A 25,214-nucleotide genomic window follows, 5' to 3' on the forward strand; every position below is an offset into this window, starting at 1 on the left:
TCATGGTTACACACAGTTTTGTGTGTTGGTCCGTTATACTTCCGGATGGCAATGTTCTTAGCCAAGCGCATACTATCTATATTAAATTGAAGCTTACATTAGATTTCACATTATTATTTATTTTTTCGAGCATCGAGCAGCAACATTTAATTTACATTAGTGAAACGGTGAATTTAGGTGAAAAGGTAATCATTGCTGAATCAAATCAAATCCCACATGCAAAGGGTTAAATTTAACATCTACCTTTTCCGCCATAACGGTTTATTTACATTTGTAATATTCTTTATAAAATTATCTGTAACAAAGAAAAAAAGCTTGTCGTGGCTGTCAGGTTGTTATCGATTTTAATAATCGAACGCTCACGGGTCGATAGCAAGCGTTTAATTCCGCACTGAGTTATGTAAGAAAATTGAACCCGAGTTCTCAAAGGAAATTAAAGACGAGATAATAATATCTATGCTTATCTTATGTGTGTCTATAATTTCCAGTTCATGCTCACGATAACTCCCAGTTCAGATCAATTGAACGAGGGAATAATGACAGTTGAATGTGATGAATACTTCGCTTACTTAAATTATTATGAGGTTAGAGTTGCCCGTGCAAGTTGGTGTGCATGGATTTACATACATTTGTATTGTATTGTGTGTGTGTGTGTGTGTGTGTGTGTGTGTGTGTGTGTATGTGTGAGTTTGTGTGTATGTGCGTAGGTGTGTGTGTGTGCCTGTGTGTTTGTGTGTGTGTGTGTGTATGTGTGTGTGAGAGAGAGAGAGAGAGAGAGAGAGAGAGATCTTATGTGAAGGGAGATGCAACAAATGAGAGATGATTGATGCAGAGATGCAGCAGTGTACACTATATTTATTTGCGATTATAATATTGCCAATAAAAAAAATGAATAGTTTTAAAAAGACAATGAAATTAATGCCATATTGGATTATTTAAGCCAAACGCAGGGATCACTTATTTGCTTAGATTCTTAAAGATTTATCAGAGAATTAAGTTTTACTTTTAAAATTTGATGTTACCTCCGAGTGTCGAACCTCACAGCCTATTAATGACCAAACAATTAGGTCACAATAACAAAAGAAAATGTGTGAGAGAGAGGGAGGGAGAGAGAGAGAGAGAGAGAGAGAGAGAGAGAGAAAGAGAGAGAGAGAAAGAGAGAGAGAGAGAGAGAGAGGGGGGGGGGAGAAATATATACAAAAAATTATGTGTATTTGACTCACCCTAGCTTCCTCATTATAAGTTATCTGGCAAATGATTTGTACTCGTCATGCCGATTGTCACTGTATATTATTATTATTATTATTATTATTATTATTATTATTATTATTATTATTATTATTATTATTATTATTATATTATCCTCGTAGTCCCACGCTCGAAACAAAGAACAAACATACAGACAGCACGCGTCGCCGCCGTGCAATGATAAAACAACTCTTTACAATTATGGCTAGAAAACGTATCATTTAACACGTCGATCGACTTAGATTAAATGTCTTACAAAACTTGTCAACATTTAAAAAACCCGAGCCGTCAAAGAAATTTGATACAAAAAAAAATAATTGTTATGTCGTGTAAATAAGTCGTTTATGAAGTAAACGTTTACAAACAGAAAAATAAAATTATATAGAAACTTCGTTTTATCGTGTGTTTCAAACCGAACAGATTATAGATTCTTTCATTGTATCGTTTTATTCAAGTAACAATCATAAAACGCTGTTACACATTGGCGAATCGCTCACTTGATAACTGTAAGGATCCAGTAACGTACGACGCTGAAGTTTGTAAACAATGATAATACCTGTAATTTACAAGTGTGTTTTTAGTGCTATTTTTGTGGATGTCATTGTCAGATGAAGTATCTCATATTATATAGATAGTATGAAGTTGACGTCACTCTGGACTTTATTATTGTTTTTTTGCCATCCGCGTTTATGAGGAATTCTCAATAAACTGTATTAACCAGACTATAAACGTTTAAGGTTACATATAGTTTTGTGTGTTAATCCGTTATACTTCCGGATGGCATTGTTGTGAACTTCTTAGCAAGCGCATAATATCTATCGCCGACGAGTGCATCTATTATTATTATTATTATATAGATAGTATGCGCTTGGCTAAGAAGCTCATAACATTGCCATCCGGAAGTATAAGGGACCAACACGCAAAACTGTGTGTATCCATGAACGTTCATAGTCAGGTTAATGCAGTTCAGTGAGCATTACTCATAAACGCGGATGGCAAAAAACAATAACAAAGACCAGAGTGACGTCATCTTCGAACTATCTAAACAGGTCTGACATCCGAACGCAACAGATTTATAGGCCTAGTTTAACAGTGTTGTAGATAATAGACAATATTAGTTTGCGTCATTTTTTTTCCTTCAGGATTTCCATTACAACAATGAGCCCATAATAAATTGAGTTATCAGACCGGGAAATAAGTGTACGTCGTCGTATGTGGCCAATCTACCTCAACACGGTATTCTAATTAATACTCTATCGGAGTGGACAAGATGTCAAAACGGATTTTAAAGTTAAAATGACCGGAGATTAGTATTATCATTATCATCATTATTATTATTATCATTATTATTATATTATTATTATTATTATTATTATTATTATTATTATTATTATTATTATTATTATTATTATTATTATTATTATTATTAGTATTATCATTATTACCATTATTATTATTATTATTATTATTATTATTATTATTATTATTATTATTATATATTATTATTATTATTATTATTATTATTAGTATTATCATTATTATTATTATTATTATTATTATTATTATTATTATTATTATTATTATTATTATTATTATTATTATTATTACTATTATTACTATTATTATTATTATTATTATTATTATTATTATTATTATTATTGTTATTATTATTATTAATATTATTATTATTATCAATATTATTATTATTATCAATATTATTATTATTATTATTATTATTATTATTATTATTATTATTATTATTATTATTATTATTATTTATTATTATTATTATTATTATTAATAGTATTGTGTGTTTAGCGCCCCTAACAAGCAATATCGAATATGCTGTGATTAATTGTATTTTTTTTTTGTGTTAGATTTACTCTATATTATTCTCAATTGGATTTTATACTGTGATAATTGTTATATTATCATCTTGTACCTTTTAAGTAGTTTAAGAAGATTATTAACAAAATTGATTTTTAGAATGGATTCTACTTATAGATAGAATGAAGTTGACGTCTCTAGGGTCTTTGTTATTGTTTTTTTTGCCATCCACGTTTATGAGTAAATTCTCATTTAACTGTATTATCCACACCATAAAAGTTTATCGTTGCACATAGTTTTGTGTGTTGCTCCGTTATACTTCAGGGTAGCAATGTAGTGATCTTCTAAGCCAAGCGCACACTGTCTACACTTTGTCCACCGTGCCATTTATTTCGAAACAATACATCTATTTTTAAAACGAATAGATAGAATGAAGTTGCCGCTACTCAGTTCTTCTTTTATTTATTTTTTTAATTTTTTTTTTTTTGCCATCCATATTTATGAGTAATTTTTCACTAAACCATATAGATCGTATGCGCTTGGCTAAGAAGAACACAACGTTGCCATCCTGAAGTATAACGGACAAACACACAAAACAATGTGTAACCTTAAACGTTTATAGTCTGGTTAGTTCAGTTTAGTGAGAATTACTCATAAACGCGGATGGCAAAAAACAATAACAAAGACCCCAGTGAGGTGAACTTCATTCTATCTATAAACATGACGAAAGATAGTACGAAGATGACGTCACTCAGGTCATTGTTATTGCTTTTTACGATCCGTGTTTATGAGTAATTCTGACCAAACTGTGTTCACCAGACTATAAACGTTTAAGGTTACACATAGTTTTGTGAGTTGGTCCATTATATTTACGGATGGCAATGTTGTGAGTATCTTAGCCAAGCGCACAACACCTATATGCACACAACCACATACACATACTTTCTTAGTCACATACAACTATACGAACATACACACAACCCACCCTACCCACCCACCATGCAATCAACTTCCAGGTTACGGGTTCCCACTTTATAAACATAACTGATTAGCTCTGCAAGAATTAAAAAAAAATAAAAATTGAGCTTTAATATAGCTCAATATCCATTAAATGTGCTCAAAGCGCTTTACAAGGGGTCCCTGGCCAACAGCATCATTTAACATTTAGGACGAGACATGACGCCTGTGTTAGGCAATGTTACTAATTATTTTCGGACAGAGACAACGCTGTTAACGTTCAGGTACTCATTTTACACCTGCGTACGGTGAGAGAATGTGAGTAAAGAACCGTCCCCAGGGACTCAACTATTCGCCGAGCGAGGCTCGAACCCAGGACCCTCCGATCCCAAAGTGAGTGTCATACCACTAGACCACATACAAACTGTTTCAACAATCAGGAGGCTCAAAAAAGCGTACATTAAATTAAAAAAAAAAAAAACCCAAAAAAACAAACAAAACAAAACTTACCAAAATAAAAAAAAACCCTCAAAAAAAACAAAAAACAAAAAAAAAACAAAACAAAAAACAAAAACAAACCCAAACACAAAGAAGTAAACAGAAAAACAATCAAACAAAAACAATATAACAACAACAAATACATTTTTTAAAAGGTCACAAGATATCGTATAGATAGTATGCAGTTGACGTCACTCAGGCCTTTGTTATTGTTTTTGCCATCCGCGTTTGTGAGTTGTTCTCACTAAACTGTATTAATCAGACTATAAAAGTTCATGGTTACACAAAGTTTGTGTGTTGGTCCGTTATACTTCCGGATGGCAATGTTGTGAGCTCCTTGGCCAAGAGCAAACTATCTATAGGTAGAACGAAGATGACGTCACTCAGGTCTTTATTATTGATTTTTGCCATCCACGTTTATGAGTACTTCTCCCTAAACTGTATTAAGCGGTCTATAAACATTCAAGGTTACACATGGTTTTGTGTGTTGGTCTATTATACTTCCGGGTGGCATTGCTATGAGCTTCTTAGCCAAGCGCATACTATCTATACCCAACCAATAAACGCAATTCCTTGTACCTTTCCTAATACTTAATACACAACACTCGTCTGCTCCAGTTTCCTTCCATGTTTAATAAATCATTTGTTTTGTTAAAGCACAAAAAGCCGAAAGGTCAACAATCACCTGACTAATATTATTATTTTTTTTAATTTAACATTTCTTCACATTAATATTAAATTGGATTAAAGTTTCGGGCAGCATATTTCAACTATCATGCAGCATGTTTTGACTATCAACGTTCATACAATATACGTTCGAGCATTACATAAACACTTTTAAATCACACTCTGACACACACACACACGGACAGACACACACACACACGGACACACACACACACACCCACACAGACACACACAATGTCTCTTTCCTCTCTTTAACATTTAACTTCGTTTCTAAATCACCTCTCTCTCTCTCTCTCTCTCTCTCTCTCTCTCTCTCTCTCTCTCTCTCTCTCTTCCTTTTTTTTTCTTCTTCTTTCTCTCTCCCTCTCACACGCTTTCACATTCACGTAAGGAATCAAATTTGAACAAATTAAGAGTAAAGAGCAGAAGCATTTTAGAACACGGCATTGATGTCCTTAGGGATGGAATACACTGAAATAGAAACAGCCATCTCCCTCCTTTAAAGACAGAACAAATTAAGTAAGAATAATTAATTAATGACAGACGAGAAAGACGGGAACCGGAAGTGAAAGCTAAGCAAAGGGAGATTATTGGGAACTAGGAGACAGCTGCGGTGACTTCCCTTGCTCCTTATCAACCAATTAAAACGCTGAAAGCATCGGTGGTGATGGTTACGCAGGAGATAACGAATTGTCAGTTCATATCTGTTATCATGGTGCCTATTTATCATTGTAAGCAAAGACTTGGGGTGTTTATTTATTTTTTTTTTTTTAATTAATTTGGTTGTTGTTTTTGTTCTTTATCTTTTTATTTTATTTTTGGTCGACTTTAAATATCTCAGATTACAATCTATATCGAATGGTCGCTACAGTACAGCTTTTCTTTCAATAATATAGACAATGGTGCCACTATCAGGTCAAGCAATTTTGTAAACCCACAACTTCCGTGGAATGTTTTCACTGACATTTAGGAGGAAGCTTATGATTTGGTTTTGTTTCTTTGTTTAGTTTATTTATTGTTGTTGTTTTGTTTTGTTTTTTAACTTTTGTTGTATTAGTTTTTATTCTTTTTTTTTAAAAGAAAAAGATCAATTTGGATAAAATAATAATTGTTGTTTTTTGTTGTTTTTTTTTTTTTGAAATTATGGGCGGACTTGACTACGAGGTTAAGGGGCGGTTTGGGTCTAATTATTAGGAAAATCCTTCAAAAATTTGATTTTGAGATTTTGGTGAAAATTGATATTTTATTATCTTAGAAATAATATAATTGAAGTCCAAATTCTTAAAGTAGACTATAAAGGCACGAAAAACACAGTCGAAAATGGTACAGGTAGTAAGAAATGTGTGAAAAACGGGAAGCCATTTTGCTATTTTCTCAATATGTCATTTTTCTAACGGTAAGGGAAACTGTGTCAAACGTTTCTCAGAATCTATTCAATGAAATTGTCTGAAAATGTCCACAGTCATCACACAGATAATGTATTGTGTCACCATAGAGAGATTTTTTTGATAAGATTTGTGAATTTTAAAGTATAATCCTAAATCTGAATTTTTTACATCAATTTTGTCATAATATTTTGATTCTCAATTTTGTAATGATCTAATAAAAATTCCATAAGCTAAAGCCGTAAAATCTCTCTATGGTGACACACTATGGTACAATGTTGACAAGAGGGAAGAATATGGAGGTCATTCCTTCATTAGTTTTTGGGAACATTTGCCACAAGATTGTTATATTTTTTGATGTCAGACCCCCAAATTAGGTCGCAAAATGGGTATCAACACAGATAATTAAAATTTTTCACCATAAATGTTGTTTTTTAACCTATAATGACGATACAGAATGATTAAAACCGCCGAATATTGGTAATTAATTTTTTTTTAGAAAAGACCCAAACCGCCCCTTAAATTGGTTCCTTATGAGGAATTCCTCCAGCCCCTTGACAATCACAAGGTTGACGTCCTGAGACGACCTGTGTGTCTTTTTGGCTGGAGTGTGAAATTTACGAAGGAAGGATATGTAAAAAAAAAAAGTAGCCATTTAGAGCCATTAGGACAATGGAGCCGGAGTTTATCCCGGTTTCTATAGCGTGAAATAGACAATAGCAATTGCTTGCTACCACGTTGATATGACGCTAGAGCTGCCTACTTGAACTTGAAAAGTCAAAAATTCGTAGTTTCTAAGGGGGAAAAAATGAAACGGACATGATAAATAGCGTTACAAGTCAATTATTTGCCCTCAGCACAATCAAATATGCTCCAAAGTGCAGTTTCTAAGCAACCAGAATCTCCTTAACAACAAGATTTATGGAAATCAAAAACGTCTATGCAGTTCTATAGCTGTAGCCAAAAATTCGCAATTCTACGAATTTTTCGTAGCATTAGGCTGGTCTGTATTTAGTTTAATTGGCTTTAAATGAGAAGTATACGAGCCTGGTTGAAGTGTTTTAATTGACGTGCACTTTTTTTTTTAGGTCTGATAATCCAATTTACCATAAGCTTATTGTTGTAATGGAAATATTCAAAAAATGATGCAAAATATTGTTCATTACAACAATGTTAAACTAGGCCCATAAATATTGCGCTCGAATGTCAGACCTGCATAATACCTACCCGGAGGTTTTAATCCTAGACTGAGAGATGCCTTTTGTCAATAGTGTTGTCCACTTTAGTGTTGAAGTGATTTTGAGCCAGACGCGAGAGAACAAATGAAGTTAGCTCGTTACAGACATGTACAACTGAAAATCACGTAATATCCTTCGTTAAAATCACTCAACCCTAACACCGACTATAGATAGAATGAAGATGACGTCACTCAGGTCTTTGTTATTGTTTTTTTGCCATCCGCGTTTATGAGTTATTCTCACTAAACTGTATTATCCAGACTATAAACGTTCATGATTACACACAGTTTTGTGTGTTGGTACGTTATACTTCCAAATGGCAATGTTGTGAGCTTCTTAGCCAAGCGCATACTATCTATATCCGTAGTTTACCCTGGTTACTTTTACTCCATGCCTATTTATTTATTACATTTTTCTGAGACAAATTATAGGCGTAGTATCAAAGCTAATGATTTTAGTTTTTACATGTTAATGATAGTTGAATAAAACTATCTATGTCCATGGTCATTTTTAATACATTTTTTTTTTAATTTTGAAAAGTAGCAAAAATATCTAGGATTGAGTGAGTTAAATTTCGACATTGGGGGTCCCGACAGATTAGTTGGTAGAGCACTCGCTTCACACGCAAAGGGACCGAGATCGATCCCTGGTGTAGTCGAGATTTTTGTTCTTCTGATCACCCCTGTGAATGGGTAGATGAGTCTGTTTGATTTGACGGAAAGTACTTTGCGATAGACTAGCGCCCTATACAAACAATAGCAAGCAATTGCTTTGTCCATTTCACGCTATAGATAGTATGCAGATGACGTCACTCAGGTCTTTGTTATTGTTTTTTGCCATCCGCGTTTATGAGTAATGCTCACTGAACTGTATTAACCCGACTATAAACGTACATGGATACACACTGTTTTGTGTGTTGGTCGGTTATAATTCCGGATGGCAATGTTATGAGCTTCTCAGCCAAGCGCATACTATCTAAAGAAACCGGGATAAACTCCGGCTCCATGGTCCGAATGGACCTGAAGAACTAGGTTCTTTATTTTTTAAGTTTTGATATTTGTAATTTCATTATTGCTAAATGGCATTGCCGAAATATTTATGACGTATCCTTGCGTCAAAATACAACTTTAAATCTATCGTCTCTTCTTTTCTAAATCTATTGTGGGGTTGTTGTCAAATGGGTTGAGGCTCGGCATTCGGCACATAAATCCCGAGTTCGATTCCAGCTGTTGTTGAGGCCTTGGAAAGGCTTTTTTACCACGTTTTCACCACATTTAGGATTAAGATGAGTAACTGGTCGATAACAGAGCGTTGTCACTACAACTGGCGATTGTTGTCACTGTATTTGTTGTCGTATAGATTATTGTTATAATAATAAAAATAATGATGATGATGATGATGATAATGATGATGATGATGATAATAATAATAATGATGATGATCATTATCATCTTCATCATTATCATTATCATCACTATTAATATTACTATTAATTTAATCAATTTAATTATTAAATATCTTTGTATTATTATCATTTTTTGTTATTTGACTTAATAGACACTTAGATAACCACGCCTCTAGGACATTCTTCATAATGTAAACAATGTCATGGATTGGTGAACATAGCAACAACAACAACAACAGGTTTTTACTATCGATGGTATGTGTCTCAGTAAAACATCCACTGTTCTCCGCTTGATCAATAGAAGCGACACAGAAACTATGTCCTATAAACTTAAATTAAACGTTTATTATGTGATCGGGAAAATCGTGTAATATCTAGTCACCCATTCGGGGGTAAAAAAACAATAAGAATGGTCAGTGAGAGGTCGATTTCATTATTCACGTTATTGTTTATAAACAACTAACCATGCTTGTCCGAGCACGTTTCAAGGTGTGTCACAAATTCCATGTTTTGGTCAAAACTCTACTGGTTAATGGGGCACAATCTATATTAACTTTCCATGTGCTCGAGGTCATTGGTCACATTGCAAAATGTGCTCAAAGTGATCTACAAAGTGAAAAGTGTTCAGAGATCTTGAACTATCTAACATTACATTTGGTCATTGTGTTCAACTTGACACATGGGTATGTTTACAACTTTCATAAACAAAGCAGCGTGTTTACATTTGTTCAGAAATGTCCAATCGTTGAACAGCAACAAATCACATGATTGATGACTCGGTTGGACGGAAACATGAATAAAGATCGCTCCCATTTTGTTCTTTTCTTACCCAAGTCATACCGGTTATAGCTATAATACTGACATAACACAACTCTTCTACATTGACTCATATTAAACGATAAGATCCACATCATATAATATATGTCAACACACGCTGAACCAACACACTCTCTTTATTGTTTGTTTAAGAATTTACCATCTGTGATTACAGCCACGGAAAATCAGCACGACATATGTCATTTCTCAAAGATTTGATGTGTAAATTACTGAAATTCATATTGTTGCTTGGCGCCAGCTAAAAAAAAAACACACATAATATTCGCCAGCCGATATATAATGTACCAACACACACAACTATGTGTAAACGTTTATAGATAGTGTGCACTTGGCTAAGAAGCTCATAACATTGCCATCCGGAAGTATAACGGACCAACACACAAAACTTAGGGTATCCATGAACGTTTATAGTCAGGTTAATACAGTTCAGTGAGCATTACTCATAAACGCGGATGGCAAAAAACAATAACAAAGACCGAGTGACGTCATCTTCGAACTATCAAGAGATAGTATGCGCTTGGGTAAGAAACTCACAACATTGCCATGGAAATATAATGGACTAACACACAAAACTATGTAACCTTGAACATTTATAGTCTGGTTAATGCAGTTAAGTGAGAATTACTCATTAACGTGGATGGCAAAACAAAACAATAACAAAAACTCAAGTGACTTCATTCTATCTATAGATAGAATGCGCTTGGCCAAGGAGTTCACAACATTGCCATCCGGAAGTATAAAGGACCAACACACAAACTCTGTGTAACCATGAACGTTTATAGTCAAGTTAATACAGTTTAGTGAGAACAACTCACAAACGCGGATGGCAAAAACAATAACAAAGGCCTGAGTGACGTCATCTGCATACTATCTATAGATAGTATGCACTTGGCTAAGAAGTTCATAACATTGTCATCCGGAAGTATAACGGACCGACACACGAACTATGTGTAATCATGAACGTTTATAGTCTGGATAATACCGTTTAGTGAGTATTACTCATAAACGCGGATGGCAAAAAAACAATAACAAAGACCAGAGTGACGTCAACTTCATTCTATCTATACCCGACTCTATAGATAGTATGCGCTTGGCTAAGAAGCTCATAACAATGCCATCTGGAAGTATAACGGACCAACACACAAAACTGTGTGTATCCATGAACGTTTATAGTCAGGTTAATACGGTTCAGTGAGCATTACTCATAAAGGCGGATGGCAAAAAACAATAACAAAGACCTGAGTGACGTCATCTTCGAACTATCTATAGATAGTATGCTTGGCTAAGAAGCTCATAACAATGCCATCTGGAAGTATAACGGACCAACACACAAAACTGTGTGTATCCATGAACGTTTATAGTCAGGTTAATACAGTTCAGTGAGCATTACTCATAAACGCGGATGGCAAAAAAAAAAAACATAACAAAGACCTGAGTGACGTCATCTTTGAACTATCTATATATTATTATTATTATTATTATTATTATTATTATTATTATTATTATTATTATTATTATTATTATTATTATTATTATTGTTGAAATCCGTCATTACCTATAACTATATTTCTCAATTCATTAATTAAAAAAAGAATTGGTTCAAGAAAAATAGAAATGAAACATTATAGAGAATAAATAACTTTACCGTGAGAAAAACGTCTCTCACTGCTCCGCCAAAACAAGTGATTTAACATCGAATTGTCTTTGCAGCAATCTTTTGAATACTACATAATACAAAACAGAGAGACGATTAAATACTATTGCCAGAATCCGTTCCATCAATCAAATCAACTTTAACTTGATAAATATTTGATTATATCTAAACGACTTTCAGTGACTCAGATCATCAAAAGAAATATCTTTTGACGGAATAATAATATTATCTGATAAAAAAAATACTTTCATTCTATTCGAATTTGGATAAGGACAACTTCCTGTCATTTCCATGGATTTATTTAAGACTGACCTTGACCTCTTGGTTGACGATGACCCTCAGCCAGATAATTTCTGCATGATGTCAAAAGTCGAGTCAAAGATAATATGTTGTGACCTCATGTTCAGCGATTGTGACAGTGAGTACTTTTGTGTGATTTTATTTGTATATCTGTTTATTTGTTTATTAATATTTTGTTGTGAATGGACCTTAACCGAGGAGTGTATATATATATATATATATATATATATATATATATATATATATATATATATATATATATATATATATATATATATATGCAGGTCTGACATCCGAACTAGCTCATGGGCCGAGTTTAACATTGTTGTAATGGACAATATTTTGCGTCATATTTTTTTGTTGAGATTTCCATTACAACAATGAGCCCATAAGGAATTGGGTTATCAGACCTGCAAATAAGTTCACGTCGACCTTACCGATGGATTGAATTTTGACGGATTTTAAGTTATCAGATTCGGTTAAACATATGATTTATTAAGATAAAATTTTAACATTTCCTTTATTTATCCCCACCGCAATCTATAACTGCTTTTGTAGTCGAAGTTACGTTACGAAAACACGATAATGGTGGGTAAATGATGATTTTTATGTCATAATGTAGCCATGATAACCACAAGTCAACAACTACAATAAATAAATTTATTAGTATATAGATAGATAAATAAATAAATAACGAAAAAAAAAATAGATAAATAGATAAACTTTATTTGGTTTACTAAGCCGTGTAATTCTCCCGACGAGACATTAATGTAACCTTTTTTAATACTCGTCATTGGAACTTGGTGTATACATCGCTACATCGTCCGCTTTGAGAGTACCTTAGATATTGTCCCAAGTCACAATTGTGCTTGGAGTCTAATCCTTAATCGCCATGCCACGTGTAAGTTTAGTGACCGTGGACTAATATAACGATCCGTACACATTCTAGAGAGATTGTTTATTGCCATGCCAGGTGCAAGTTTAGTGACAATTTTGCCAAAATAACGATCCGTACATATTATTTTAGAGGGTTTGTTCATCGCCGTGCCACCGTGTAAGTTTAGTGACCGTGGGCTAAAATAACGATCCTTAGACATTCTCGAGGGTTTGTTCATTGCCGTGTCACCGTGTAAGTTTAGTAACCATGGGCCAAAATAACGATCCTTAGACATTCTCGAGGGTTTGTTCATTGCCGTGTCACCGTGTGAGTTTAGTAACCATGGGCCAAGATAACGATCCTTAGACATTCTCGAGGGTTTGTTCATTGCCGTGTCACCGTGTAAGTTTAGTAACCATAGGCCAAAATGCCGATCCTTAGACATTCTAGAGGGTTTGTTCATTGCCGTGTCACCGTGTAAGTTTAGTAACCATAGGCCAAAATAACGATCCTTAGACATTCTAGAGGGTTTGTTCTACCAATAACATACTGTGAATGAGCAAGGATCAAGAGTGGTATTTTATTTAGTCAATAGATAATGGCCTAAAAAAACTGCGCACGTGCAATTTCAATGCAAATTTTAACAACACGCGTCAGGTATGTAAACATTGCGCTATATGATAACAGTCGTCATGAAGTAAAAAATGCCAGTGATTGGTAAACATAGCAAACTACGCAGGTTTTACTGTCGATGGTATGCGTCTAAGTAAAATATCCACTGTTCTACCCCTTGGTCATTGGAACCAACACAGAAGACTATGTGTAAATGTAAAGGTTTATAATATGGTCGGGAAAATCGTGTGATAACTAGTCACCCATTTGGCGGTTGAAAACAATAAGAATGGTCAAAGAGAGAGAGAGAGAGAGAGAGAGAGAGAGAGAGAGAGAGAGAGAGAGAGGTCGATATCATTCACGTTATTAACCAGTAGATTTTTGGCTAATCAAATCATGGACTTTGTGAAACACCTTAACACGTCCTCGGACAAGCATGGTTAGTTGTTTATAAATAATAACGTTAATAAAATCGACCTATTTCTCTCTCTCTCTCTCTCTCTCTCTCTCTCTCTCTCTCTGTGATCATTGCTATTATTTTTATACCACCAAATGTGTGACTAGACATCACACGATTTTCTCTATCATATCATAAACATAATTTAAGTTTACACGTAGTTTTCTGTGTTGGTTCTATTGATCAAGCGGTAGAACAGTGGGGATTTTACTTAGACACATACCATCAATCTGTGTAGTTTGCTATGCTCACCAATCACTGCAATTGTTTACATTATGACGACTGTCCGAGAGGCGTGGTTATCTATGTGTCTATTGTTTATAAACAGCCAACTTTGTTTTGTCCGAGCACTTGTGAAGGTGTGTCACAAATTCCATGTTTTGATTGGTGAACAATCTACTGGTTAATTAGAAAACATCATGGACTAAATCAAAGATACAGGTTTAATTCAGTTCATGAAACGAAGTCTTTAATTGTGTAGAATTCACAAGTCATGAATTTAAGACCAATTTTGTCTATTTTACCGACAAAGGCTTTGCATTCTATCTCCATAGAATCTTCAACATTATTATGATTGTACATATTTTTGCACTGGAGATGTAAGAATATTCCAGTGCCTCAATGTTGACGGTATGACAGTAATCACAAACGCATTGAAAGACTTATTTCAGTATGATGAATGGGGTATTATTTCAATGTGAAGCTTGGAATGTCCCATATTGTGATAAACAATAGCATTTTCTAATCGATTACTTTATCTAGATGAAGGGGAAAACACGAAACGTTTTTCATTTCTTTTTGTCATCATCGAGACAACAATTTATCCTCTATTGTGATCTATTGGGACAATAAAAAGGAAAGATAATGACATATGTGGAATATCTGTAGAATATCTGTAGAATTCCCATATGGATATAAATGTCAAAGACAAATATCATTAAATCGATGCAGGCGATAATGGAAATTTTATGATATCGATATGATCAATCATTTCATTGTTATAAAACTAACGAGGCAATAAATTTCTGGCATGATAAAAGTTGGGTCGCGAATTAATTAACTCTTTTTTGTTGTTTACTTATTATTTTTTTGGTTATAACATAAATATAACATAAATAACATAAATAAAGAGAAAAGTTGTTGCTAAATAAATACGTAAATATACACATGCACACACACACACACACACACACACACATATATATATATATATATATATATATATATATGTATGTATGTATATATATATATATATATATATATATATATATATATATATATATATATATATATATATATATTCGTAAGAAATTGATATACATGAATAAAAAAACTTCAAGAATTTAAAAAGACACAAATAAAAAAAAAGAAACAGATACAAAATAAAATGACAAATTGGTTTTTTTTTTAAAAAACAAACCACAACAACAAGTACAAAAAGACAATTATAAAGCACATTGTGCACTCAACGTGCTCAATAGACTTTACAAAAAATCTCAAGCCAACACCAAACACGTAAGACCAGGCATTACGCCTATAAGCCGTATAACAATATTTTAATATCTTAATTACCACAACAGACCACTCCGGATAATCGCCACTATGCTAATCGCAACTTTCGGTTAATCGCAACATTTCCCACGAAATGGAATTTATTCTATATAAAAGTCTCTGGTTAATTGCAACAAACTTCGGTCAACGGCAACCGATTTCGACCTAAAAAAGTAAGCAGCAAATTCAAGAAATCAATCAAACAAAATCTCAGACTTAAATTTCGTCGTGGGAGAAATCATGACAGGTTGAAGAATCGAGAGAGGACGGGGATTAATGATACACACCCAGTAGTGTGTCACCACTCTATTAGATACAAAAGAGGGTGTGACTTTGCAGTATGCGTTTTGTGCGACCATCTGTGACCATAAGATAGATAGGAGGCGAAGGGACGAGATAACAGGTAAACAATGAGAGTTGTAAAGAGAGACTGATCGATATCCTTTGTTTTTAGGATTGACAACTGTGCATTGCGACCAATGGGTATAGTGAGAGCTTATTGCCTCTCATCCTTGCTGCTCTCTTTGACTCTTATGAATGTTAAAATCAAAAGAATGAAAGTTCATCCAATCTGAATAAGATATCGGCTTGCATCAAAGCTGCTTGTCAAAATCTATACAAAGCTGCCATATGGTTTTCGTTTCAACCAAATAGCTCAATCTGTGGTGGACTAAGAACAATTTTTACAACATGTGGTTTGAATTTACACGTTTATAAACATCCGGACTGAGCAATAAAAACAAACAAACAGAAAAACAAACATATCAAACGAACATTCCTGCCTGCTTAGGTATGAGTAATGTCAAAGGCAAAGGAAAATGATGGAGTTTAAAACCATAAAAAGAAAAAAAAACCCACAAACAAACAAAAAAAGTCACACTAAAAAAAAAATACAAAAAATACAAAAAAGAAAAAGAATACTAAAAACAAGTTTGTTTTTTTTTAAAAGTACTTGAGCTTTTATATAATGCATTATCCACTCAACGTGCTCGAAGAGCTTTACCAAAAAAAAAAAGAAAAAAAAAAGAAAAAATAAGGAAAACAACAAGAAAAAATTAATGAGGTCGTGGACGGTTACTAGCCCGTGTAATCTCAGAGGGAAAATGTTGCAATAGTGGACAGGGAAGTCATTTCAGTTAATCGCATCTTCGGTTAATCGCAACATTTTCGCTGATCCCAAGGTGTTGCGATTATCCGAAGTGGACTGTAATACGGCCAGTTAGCATAAAAATGACATAGAGAGGAAATTACAGCGACATCCCGCTGCTTAATAAACAAAACAGGAACAAGAATTAAACAACAAAGAAGAAAAGTGATAAAACTAGAGATTGAGACATTTTCCAACGAATGGAATATAACAATAGGACGATATCATCAATAAGGATGATAGAGATTATGATAATAATACATAATATTAGATATCGGTGACAATTTATCGTGTGGAACGTTTTAATTCAGTATGGCTCTTCAGCAATTGATTTGTACCTTGTAACTCCATGTCACTCACGCCAGTGTTCATTTCTTTATTATCTAAACGTTAATTGGATTACTATTATTATTATTATTATTATTATTATTATTATTATTATTATTATTATTATTATTATTATTATTATTATTATTATTATTATATTATTATTATTATTATTATCATTATACTAATAATATTATTATTATTATTATTATCATTATTATTATTATTATTATTATTATTATTATTATTATTATTATTATCATAATTATTATAATTATTATTATTATCATTATTCTTCTTCTTCTTATTATTATTATTACTTTTAGTATTATTATTATTTTATTATTATTATTATTATTATTATTATTATTATTATTATTATTATTATTATTATGAATGTTGTTGTTGTTGTTGTTATTACTGGCGGTCTATAGACAGTAAATTAGAGCTGAGTGGCGCTAGATTTATCCGTATTGTCTGCCTCAATGTCGATCCCGTTTCTCCTTTCGTCATTGTTTGGAAACGCTAAGATTTTGCATAGTATTTGCGATGTATGTGTGTGAATGGATATATGATTGACTCTCTCCTTACCGGCCATTTTGCATGGTGAGTGTTTGCAATGTATGTGTGTGAATGGATATAGGATTGACTCTCTACTTACCGGCCATTTTGCATGGTGAGTGTTTGCAATGTATGTGTGTGAATGGATATAGGATTGACTCTCTCCTTACCGGCCATTTTGCGTGGTGAGTGTTTGCAATGTATGTGTGTGAATGGATATAGGATTGACTCTCTACTTACCGGCCATTTTGCATGGTGAGTGTTTGCAATGTATGTGTGTGAATGGATATAGGATTGACTCTCTACTTACCGGCCATTTTCCGGATTGTCCCCAAAACTTCACACCCAACCTATACAAAAATATTTTTTTTCGCTCAAACACAAAAGCTGTTGGTTCTTGCTATACATATTTTTTCTGCTAAACGAGCTCTTCAACACAGTGTTATTATATTTTAACTATAGCAAACATTTCTGTTCAAATATGATGATGTACAAAAGAAATTAGAATGAGAAAAAATGTTGGTTGCATCGTAACGAATGTGACGATTGTCATATGGGTGGTAAGGATTGGTTAAAGAACGTTTTTTGGTTTTCATGATCTCTCCGAGTAAAAACCTTAAATTAAAATGAGTGTTTATAACACAATAAATTTGATTCTAGGAATCTTCCATGGGTTTGGATTTATTAAATGAGTTATTTTTGTCGCGCCAAATAACTCACGAGCTTGCGAGTTATTAGCGATAAAAAACAAACAAACGAATTTAATCAATTCAAACCTCTCTTCCACCAATCAAATTAATTTTCTTAGATATTTAATTTCATGTCTAATAATTTGTAAAAACGATTCAATTTTCAATGAAATCAAATTATCTAGGAAGTGGTTATTCAGTATCAGATACTGAATAGTGCTTTTCCACTATTCAGTATCCACAAGGAACTCTTTTCTATAGAGAGAGTGAAAAGTGCGACAATCTCGGTTGAATGTAAATAAACTGCTGACCTCCTTCCAGATTGAACACGTGCAGTAACTGACAGCCCGATTCAAAGTTGTAAAAATATTTTGATCGTAATTTTTAAATTTCTGCTATTGTGCAATTAACATATCTAGTTCAAAATATCAAAGTAAGAGTGGCATTCAAATACTTTTTTAAATGTATAAATAGACATGATTAAATGTCACTAAATGTTAAGTGATACCATGGCTTGGTGGATATAAGCTGTTTGACTCTGAGCTTAAGGTTCGAGAGTTCAAATCCCGGCTGGATAACTTTTTTTTTTTCCCCCAATATTTTAAAAATTCCTTCTGTCTATTGATATTTTTTAAACTTTTGTTTTAATAATTTTATTTGCTTGTAATATGCTTTAATGTTGATATTATACTATTGTTCTTTTATTATTATTATTATTATTATTGTTATTATTATTATTATTATTATTATTATTATTATTATTATTATTATTATATTATTATTATTATTATTATTATTATTATTATTATTATTATTATTATTATTAATATTATTATTATTATTATTATTATTATTAATATATTATTATTATTATTATTATTATATATTATATTATTATTATTATTATTATTGTAATCGTCATCATCATCATTATTATTATGATTATTATTTTTTTTTGATCCAGTAGTTGGAGTAATTTAATCAGTTATCGATTTATTACGAATATCTTTTATGTGTTATAATCTCGTTGTTGTTTTTCATTGATGTGCTCTTCTCTTGTTTATTACTTTTTAAAATCTTGCTTTTTTCTGTTTGTCTCATTTGTTGTTGTTGTTGTTGTTGTTGTTGTTGTTGTTGTTGTTGTTGTTGTTGTAGTTTGTTTGTTTGTTTGTTTGGTCATCTAAGACAAACCCGATTCATTATAAATATGTGGCCAGACTTTCTGCCATTTTTAATTGAGCGATGTACTTCCGTGAATTAATTGCCGTATTATATTAAAATTTACGTGATAATAATAATAATAATAATAATAATAATAATAATAATAATAATAATAATAATAATAATAATAATAATAACAATAATAATAATAATAATAATAATAATAATAATAATAATAATAATAATAATAATAATAATAATAATAATAATAATAATAATAATGATAAAAATAATAATAATAATAATAATAATAATAATAATAATAATAATAATAATAATAATAATAATAATAATAATAATAATAATAAAATTTAAATAGATACTGAATATTAGACTACAATTGACATCTGTTTACTGAATACACGTGGTATTTTTAGAGGAGATCTTTTTTTTACGAAACACGCCAGGAAGTAGGCAACAGTGGGGAGTGAACCTGGGACTGAGTTTCGTAAAAAAAAGCAATTACTTTTTTTTACGAAATCCGACAATATCCGACAAAGTTATGGAAAGAAAGTAGGCAACAGTGGGGGAGTGAACCCGAGACTCAGGGAAGTGTACACTATTGGGGAGTAAACTTAAGTCTATGGTTTTTCGACAGCTTTTGGCGGGTTTCGTAAAAATGTAATTGCTTCATTCTCGTCTGGTACCCACCTCCCATAGTCCGGCTTCATTTCCCACTGGTATCCATCTTCCATAGTCCCAGTTCATTTCCACTGTTAACCTCTTCTCACAGTACCAGGTTCACTCCCAACCGGTGTGCACTTCCCTGAGTCCCGGTTCATTGCCCAATGGTGCCCACTTCCCATAACTTTTGACAATATCGGTAGGTTTTGAAATAAAAGTACATTCTGAGCTCACTGTCCACTGGTATGAACCTCTCGCAGTCCCAGGTTCAATCCTCATTGGTGTCCGAATCCCAGATTCACTCCCCACTGCTGCCTGCTTCCCATAACTTTGTCGGGTTTTGGCGGGTTCCGATAAAAAGTAATTCCCCCCTCTCCCTTGGTCTTGCTTTTTTACAAAATCCAGAGTCCCAGGTTCACTCCCCACTAGTGTACACTTCCCTGAATCACAGATCATCCCCCACTGTTGCCTACTTCAATAACTTTGTCGGATATTGCCAGGTTTGTCAGGTTTCGTAAAAAGTTAATTCCTTTTATGTGCAACTTGCTGAAACCCGCCGAAAACCAGAGTCTCAGGTTCACTCCCCACTGGTGTACACTTCCCTTAGCTCAGGTTCACTCCCCACTGTTGCCTACTTCCCACAACTTTGTCGGATATTGCCGGGTTTCGTAAAAAAAGCAATTGCTTTTATATGAAACTCGCTGAAACCCGCTGAAAACCAGAGTCTCAGGTTCACTCCCCACTAGTGTATACTTCTATGAATCTCAGGTTCACTCCCCACTGTTGTCTACTTCAATAACTTTGTCGGATATTGCCAGGTTTTGTCGGGTTTGGTAAAAAAGTAATTGCTTTTATGTGAAACTCGCTGAAACCCGCAGAAAACCATAGTCTCAGGTTTCACTCCCCATTGGTGTACACTTCCCTTAGTCTCACGTTCACTCCCCATTATTTGCCTACTTTCCATAACTTTGCCCCATTTTGTTGGATTTGGCGCATTTCGTAAACAAAAAGTAATTGCTTTTTTTTCTCCTCCAAAACTCACCGAAAACCAGTCCCAGGTTCACTCCCCACTAGTGTACACTTCCCCGAATCTCAGGTTCACTCCCCACTGTTGCCTACTACCCATACCTTTCTCGGATATTGCCAGGTTTCGTCGGGTTGATAAAAATGTAATTGCTTTTATATGAAATTATCTGAAGCCCGCCGAAAACCATAGTCTCAGGTTCACTCCCCACTGGTGTACACTTCACTGTCTCTGGTTCAGTCCCACGCTTTGCCTACTTTCCACAAGTTTGCCGCATATTGTCGGGTTTCGTAAAAAAGTAACCCCCCCCCCCCCCCCATTTTGTTACTGCTGTTTTACAAAACCTAGAGTCCCAGGTTCACTCCCCACTAGTGTACACTTCCCCGAATCTCAGGTTCACTCCCCACTGTTGCCTACTACCCATAACTTTCTCGGATATTGCCAGGTTTCGTCGGGTTTCATAAAAATGTAATTGCTTTTATATGAAATTATCTGAAGCCCGCCGAAAACCATAGTCTCAGGTTCACTCCCCACTGGTGTACACTTCACTGTCTCTGGTTCAGTCCCACGCTTTGCCTACTTTCCACAAGTTTGCCGCATATTGTCGGGTTTCGTAAAAAAGTAACCCCCCCCCCCCCCATTTTGTTACTGCTGTTTTACAAAACCCAGAGTCCCAGGTTCACTCCCCACTAGTGTACACTTCCCCGAATCTCAGGTTCACTCCCCACTGTTGCCTACTACCCATAACTTTCTCGGATATTGCCAGGTTTCGTCGGGTTTCATAAAAATGTAATTGCTTTTATATGAAATTATCTGAAGCCCGCCGAAAACCATAGTCTCAGGTTCACTCCCACTGGTCTACACTTCACTGTCTCAGGTTCAGTCCCACGCTTTGCCTACTTTCCACAAGTTTGCCGCATATTGTCGGGTTTCGTAAAAAAGTAACCCCCCCCCCCCCCCCCCATTTTGTTACTGATGTTTTACAAAACCCAGAATCCCAGGTTCACTCCCCACTGGTGTACACTTCCCTGGTTCTCAGGTTCATCCCTTCCTCCCCCCCCCCTCCCTTACACACTCCACACACACACACACACACACACACACACACACACACACACGCTGCTGCCTAACTCCCATAACTTTGTCGGATATTGCCAGGTGTCGTCGGGTTTCGTAAAAAAGTAATTGCTTTTTATTACGAAACCCGCCGAAACCCAGTCCCAGGTTCACTCCCCACAGGTGTACACTCCTCTGAGTCCCAGATTCACTCCCACAGCTGCCCTCTTTGTCAGGTTTCGGAAAAAAACAACAACACCGTATTATAGTGCAAAACCACTATTCAGTGTCAGATACTGAATAGTGGAAAACCGCTATTCAGTATCTGATACTGAATAGTGCAAAACCACTATTCAGTATCAGATACTGAATAGTGCTAGCCAATTATCTATAGGTAGGTATGGTTATAGCCTTTCCCATATGAAATACCCGACGAAACGTCTCAGATAGATGCCAATTTGGTAATTTTAATGCCATTTTTTAAAGAAATGGTCTTCAAACAAAACAAAAAGTCATGGTTAGACACTAACCATGGAAATTGGATAAGAAATTAAAGATCCTTATCAACTTCTACGGGCATTTACTGGAAACTGTGATGTCTCTTCCAGTAATTTATTTGGCATTTTTAGCTAAATTCATCTGGCACTGGAACATCGTCTGACTGTCTAGACATAATTTGTCGACTATTTTTTGTTGTTGTGTGCACTCTTCTTTCAATATTTGATATTCATTATTTTCGTAATTTGTTTTAATAGTGTAAATCAATGAAGGTACAATGAAATGGAAGGTAGCCTATTTATTAGTTGTAAATGTGTTCAAGCCATGTGTGAGTGGGGTTGTTTTGGTTCTATTAACTCCCGCTTAGAATCGAATGTCGTGTTCCTTCAAATCAATTTGACGATCACAATGATAAAGGTTTGATGTTTATCTAGGGCGACAATTTTATTATGATTCTGGGTGTGTGTGTGTGTGTGTGTGAGGGTGCGTGTGTGTGTGTGTGTGGGGGGGGGGGGAGTCGCCAGGGGTCGTCAGCTGAAGATAATTCAGCTAGAATGAATAATTGGTTGTGAATTTTAATGGTTTTGGATGCATGGCATATCCTTCGAGGTACTACCGCAAACTCGGGGACCCAAATAATTTAGGGGTTTTGGGATGGGGAAAACTTATTTCAAAAATAATTTTGGGGGTTTGGGAGGGGGGGACCTTTTTTTTTTCTTTTAAAGACTCTTCTCCCCTCCTAAACCCGCTCTAGACTTTATTTTAAAAAAAAAAAAGTTCCCCCCTTCCAAACCCCCAAAATTATTTGGGTCCCCGAGTTTACGGGAGAAAGTTGGATTTATATTCATGCGCGCCAAAAGATTATTTTTAATCGCCAATCAGCTGTTTTAAACACCATATTTTAAACCAATAAAATGTGCGCAATTATTCTGTAAGCGTTGAATAAATTTTTTATTCAGTGCATTCAAAGCACTATTCAACGAATACATAGTCTATTTACTAAGAAACGATAGGGTTTGCCAATGGAAGAGGTGGAATAACATACGATTCTTTGCTTTTTGGAATTCCGGACGTGTTCCCAACCGCTGCACGAGCTTGCGATTGTGCGTGGGGAACAAAGTCCGAATTCCCAAACGCAAGAGTGTAGGAAATCTTTTATTCTACACCTCAATCGATTCCGATTTCGTCATCTCTGAGTAAACGCATTGTGACTGTTTTCAACCGCTATCGCCTAGTATCTTAATTATGCTTATTCTTTTGCACAAGTAACGTTTAGTTGAAGCCATGGTGAACTTCTTTGCAGGTCTGATAACCCAATTTGTTATGGGCTCATTGTTGTAATGGAAATACTCTCTAACCATGGCAAACTATTGTCCATAACAACAAGGTTAAAAATCAAGCCCATAAAGCTCGAATTCAGGACCTTCCGATCCGAAAGCGACTGCCATACCACGAGATCACATAGCCACACTTGTTCGCTAACATTTTTACCAGGGTACCAGGGTTACCAATTTGGCGTTTTAAATGCCAAATCCCCAAAATGGTTGGATTTTTTAAATCGTTTGGCATGGAAAAATTGGGATTGGTATTTTGGCATTTCGGTCTTGGGCATTGCATTAAGATCACTTAATTTTACCTATTCAATAAACAAACACGAAATAACGGCACAACATTTATTTATTTTGACAACTACATAAGCATCTAGCAAGAATTTTGTTTGAATACCTTTATAAGAATGATTGCGGTTAAGAATTGACAAAACTAGTTGATCCCAAGAAGATAAGTATTTTCCTCTTTCACTAAACTCAATAAATTACAAGACTTGACCATTATATATTTTATAAGCTAACAATTTACCATACATGGTTTTACAAAGAGCCCCCCCCCCCCCCCCCCCTTCCTCTTGCACAATCAATCAATCCCAAAACGTTTTTCTGAAGTCTTAGCATTAAGATTTTTTACGAGTTGGAAAGGAAGGGGGGGGGGGGGGGGGGGGGGGGGGCGGCACGGAGGTCATCATCTTGACTTATCAATTTATTAAGTAAAATTTTTGTGTCCAAAAATAGAACTAAGATATTTTGTCAATCCGATACAAGTTGAATGATGTTTTCATCAATCTAATGGAGTCCTTTGGTGCTCGTATCAAGTGGAGTAAGACTGTGTTATGGCTTGGACCTTTATAGTAATACAACTTCTTCCATTTACTCATCCACACCACACAAAAAAGAAAAAAGAAAGGATTAAACAAGAAGTAGCCACAAAACGTTCTCAAAGCATTTACGAGGGATTACAAAACAACAGCAACACCTCAACCGGTAAGACGAGACACGATATCAGTAGGCGGTGTCCATTTTTGTTTCGATAAAAGACAACGCTGTTAACGACCAGGTACTCATTTTACACCTGAGTACGGTGAGAGATTGTGAACAAAACGCCTTTTTCCAATAACCTAACTATGCTCTGCCCAGAGCAGGACTCAAACCCTGAGCCTTCCGTTTCGAAGGCGAATGTCATCCTCAAGACCACATAACCGC

The 25,214-nt window shown here is 34.5% G+C and overlaps 1 protein-coding gene across 6 annotated transcripts in view; it reads left to right on the plus strand.

Moving 5' to 3' along the window:
- The first annotated feature begins 1,721 nt into the window (after positions 1-1,721).
- Positions 1,722-25,214, plus strand: part of LOC144978432 (uncharacterized) — a 130,398-nt gene continuing 106,905 nt past the window's right edge. The window contains exons 1-2 of one of the 6 annotated variants that reach the window (XM_078924484.1): positions 1,722-1,770; positions 11,793-12,154. In XM_078924484.1, coding sequence (XP_078780610.1) covers positions 12,028-12,154 — 127 coding nt within the window. In that variant the 5' untranslated portion in view covers positions 1,722-1,770; positions 11,793-12,027. Of the gene's footprint in view, positions 1,807-11,674; positions 12,155-25,214 lie in introns of all 6 variants that reach the window. The other 5 variants (XM_078924482.1, XM_078924486.1, XM_078924481.1 and 2 more) reach the window with 5 other exon arrangements.

This window comes from Berghia stephanieae, chromosome 8 (genome assembly GCF_034508935.2).
Source record: "Berghia stephanieae isolate SIO BIC M18660-M18661 chromosome 8, UCSD_Bste_1.3, whole genome shotgun sequence".
Taxonomy (NCBI): domain Eukaryota; kingdom Metazoa; phylum Mollusca; class Gastropoda; order Nudibranchia; family Aeolidiidae; genus Berghia; species Berghia stephanieae.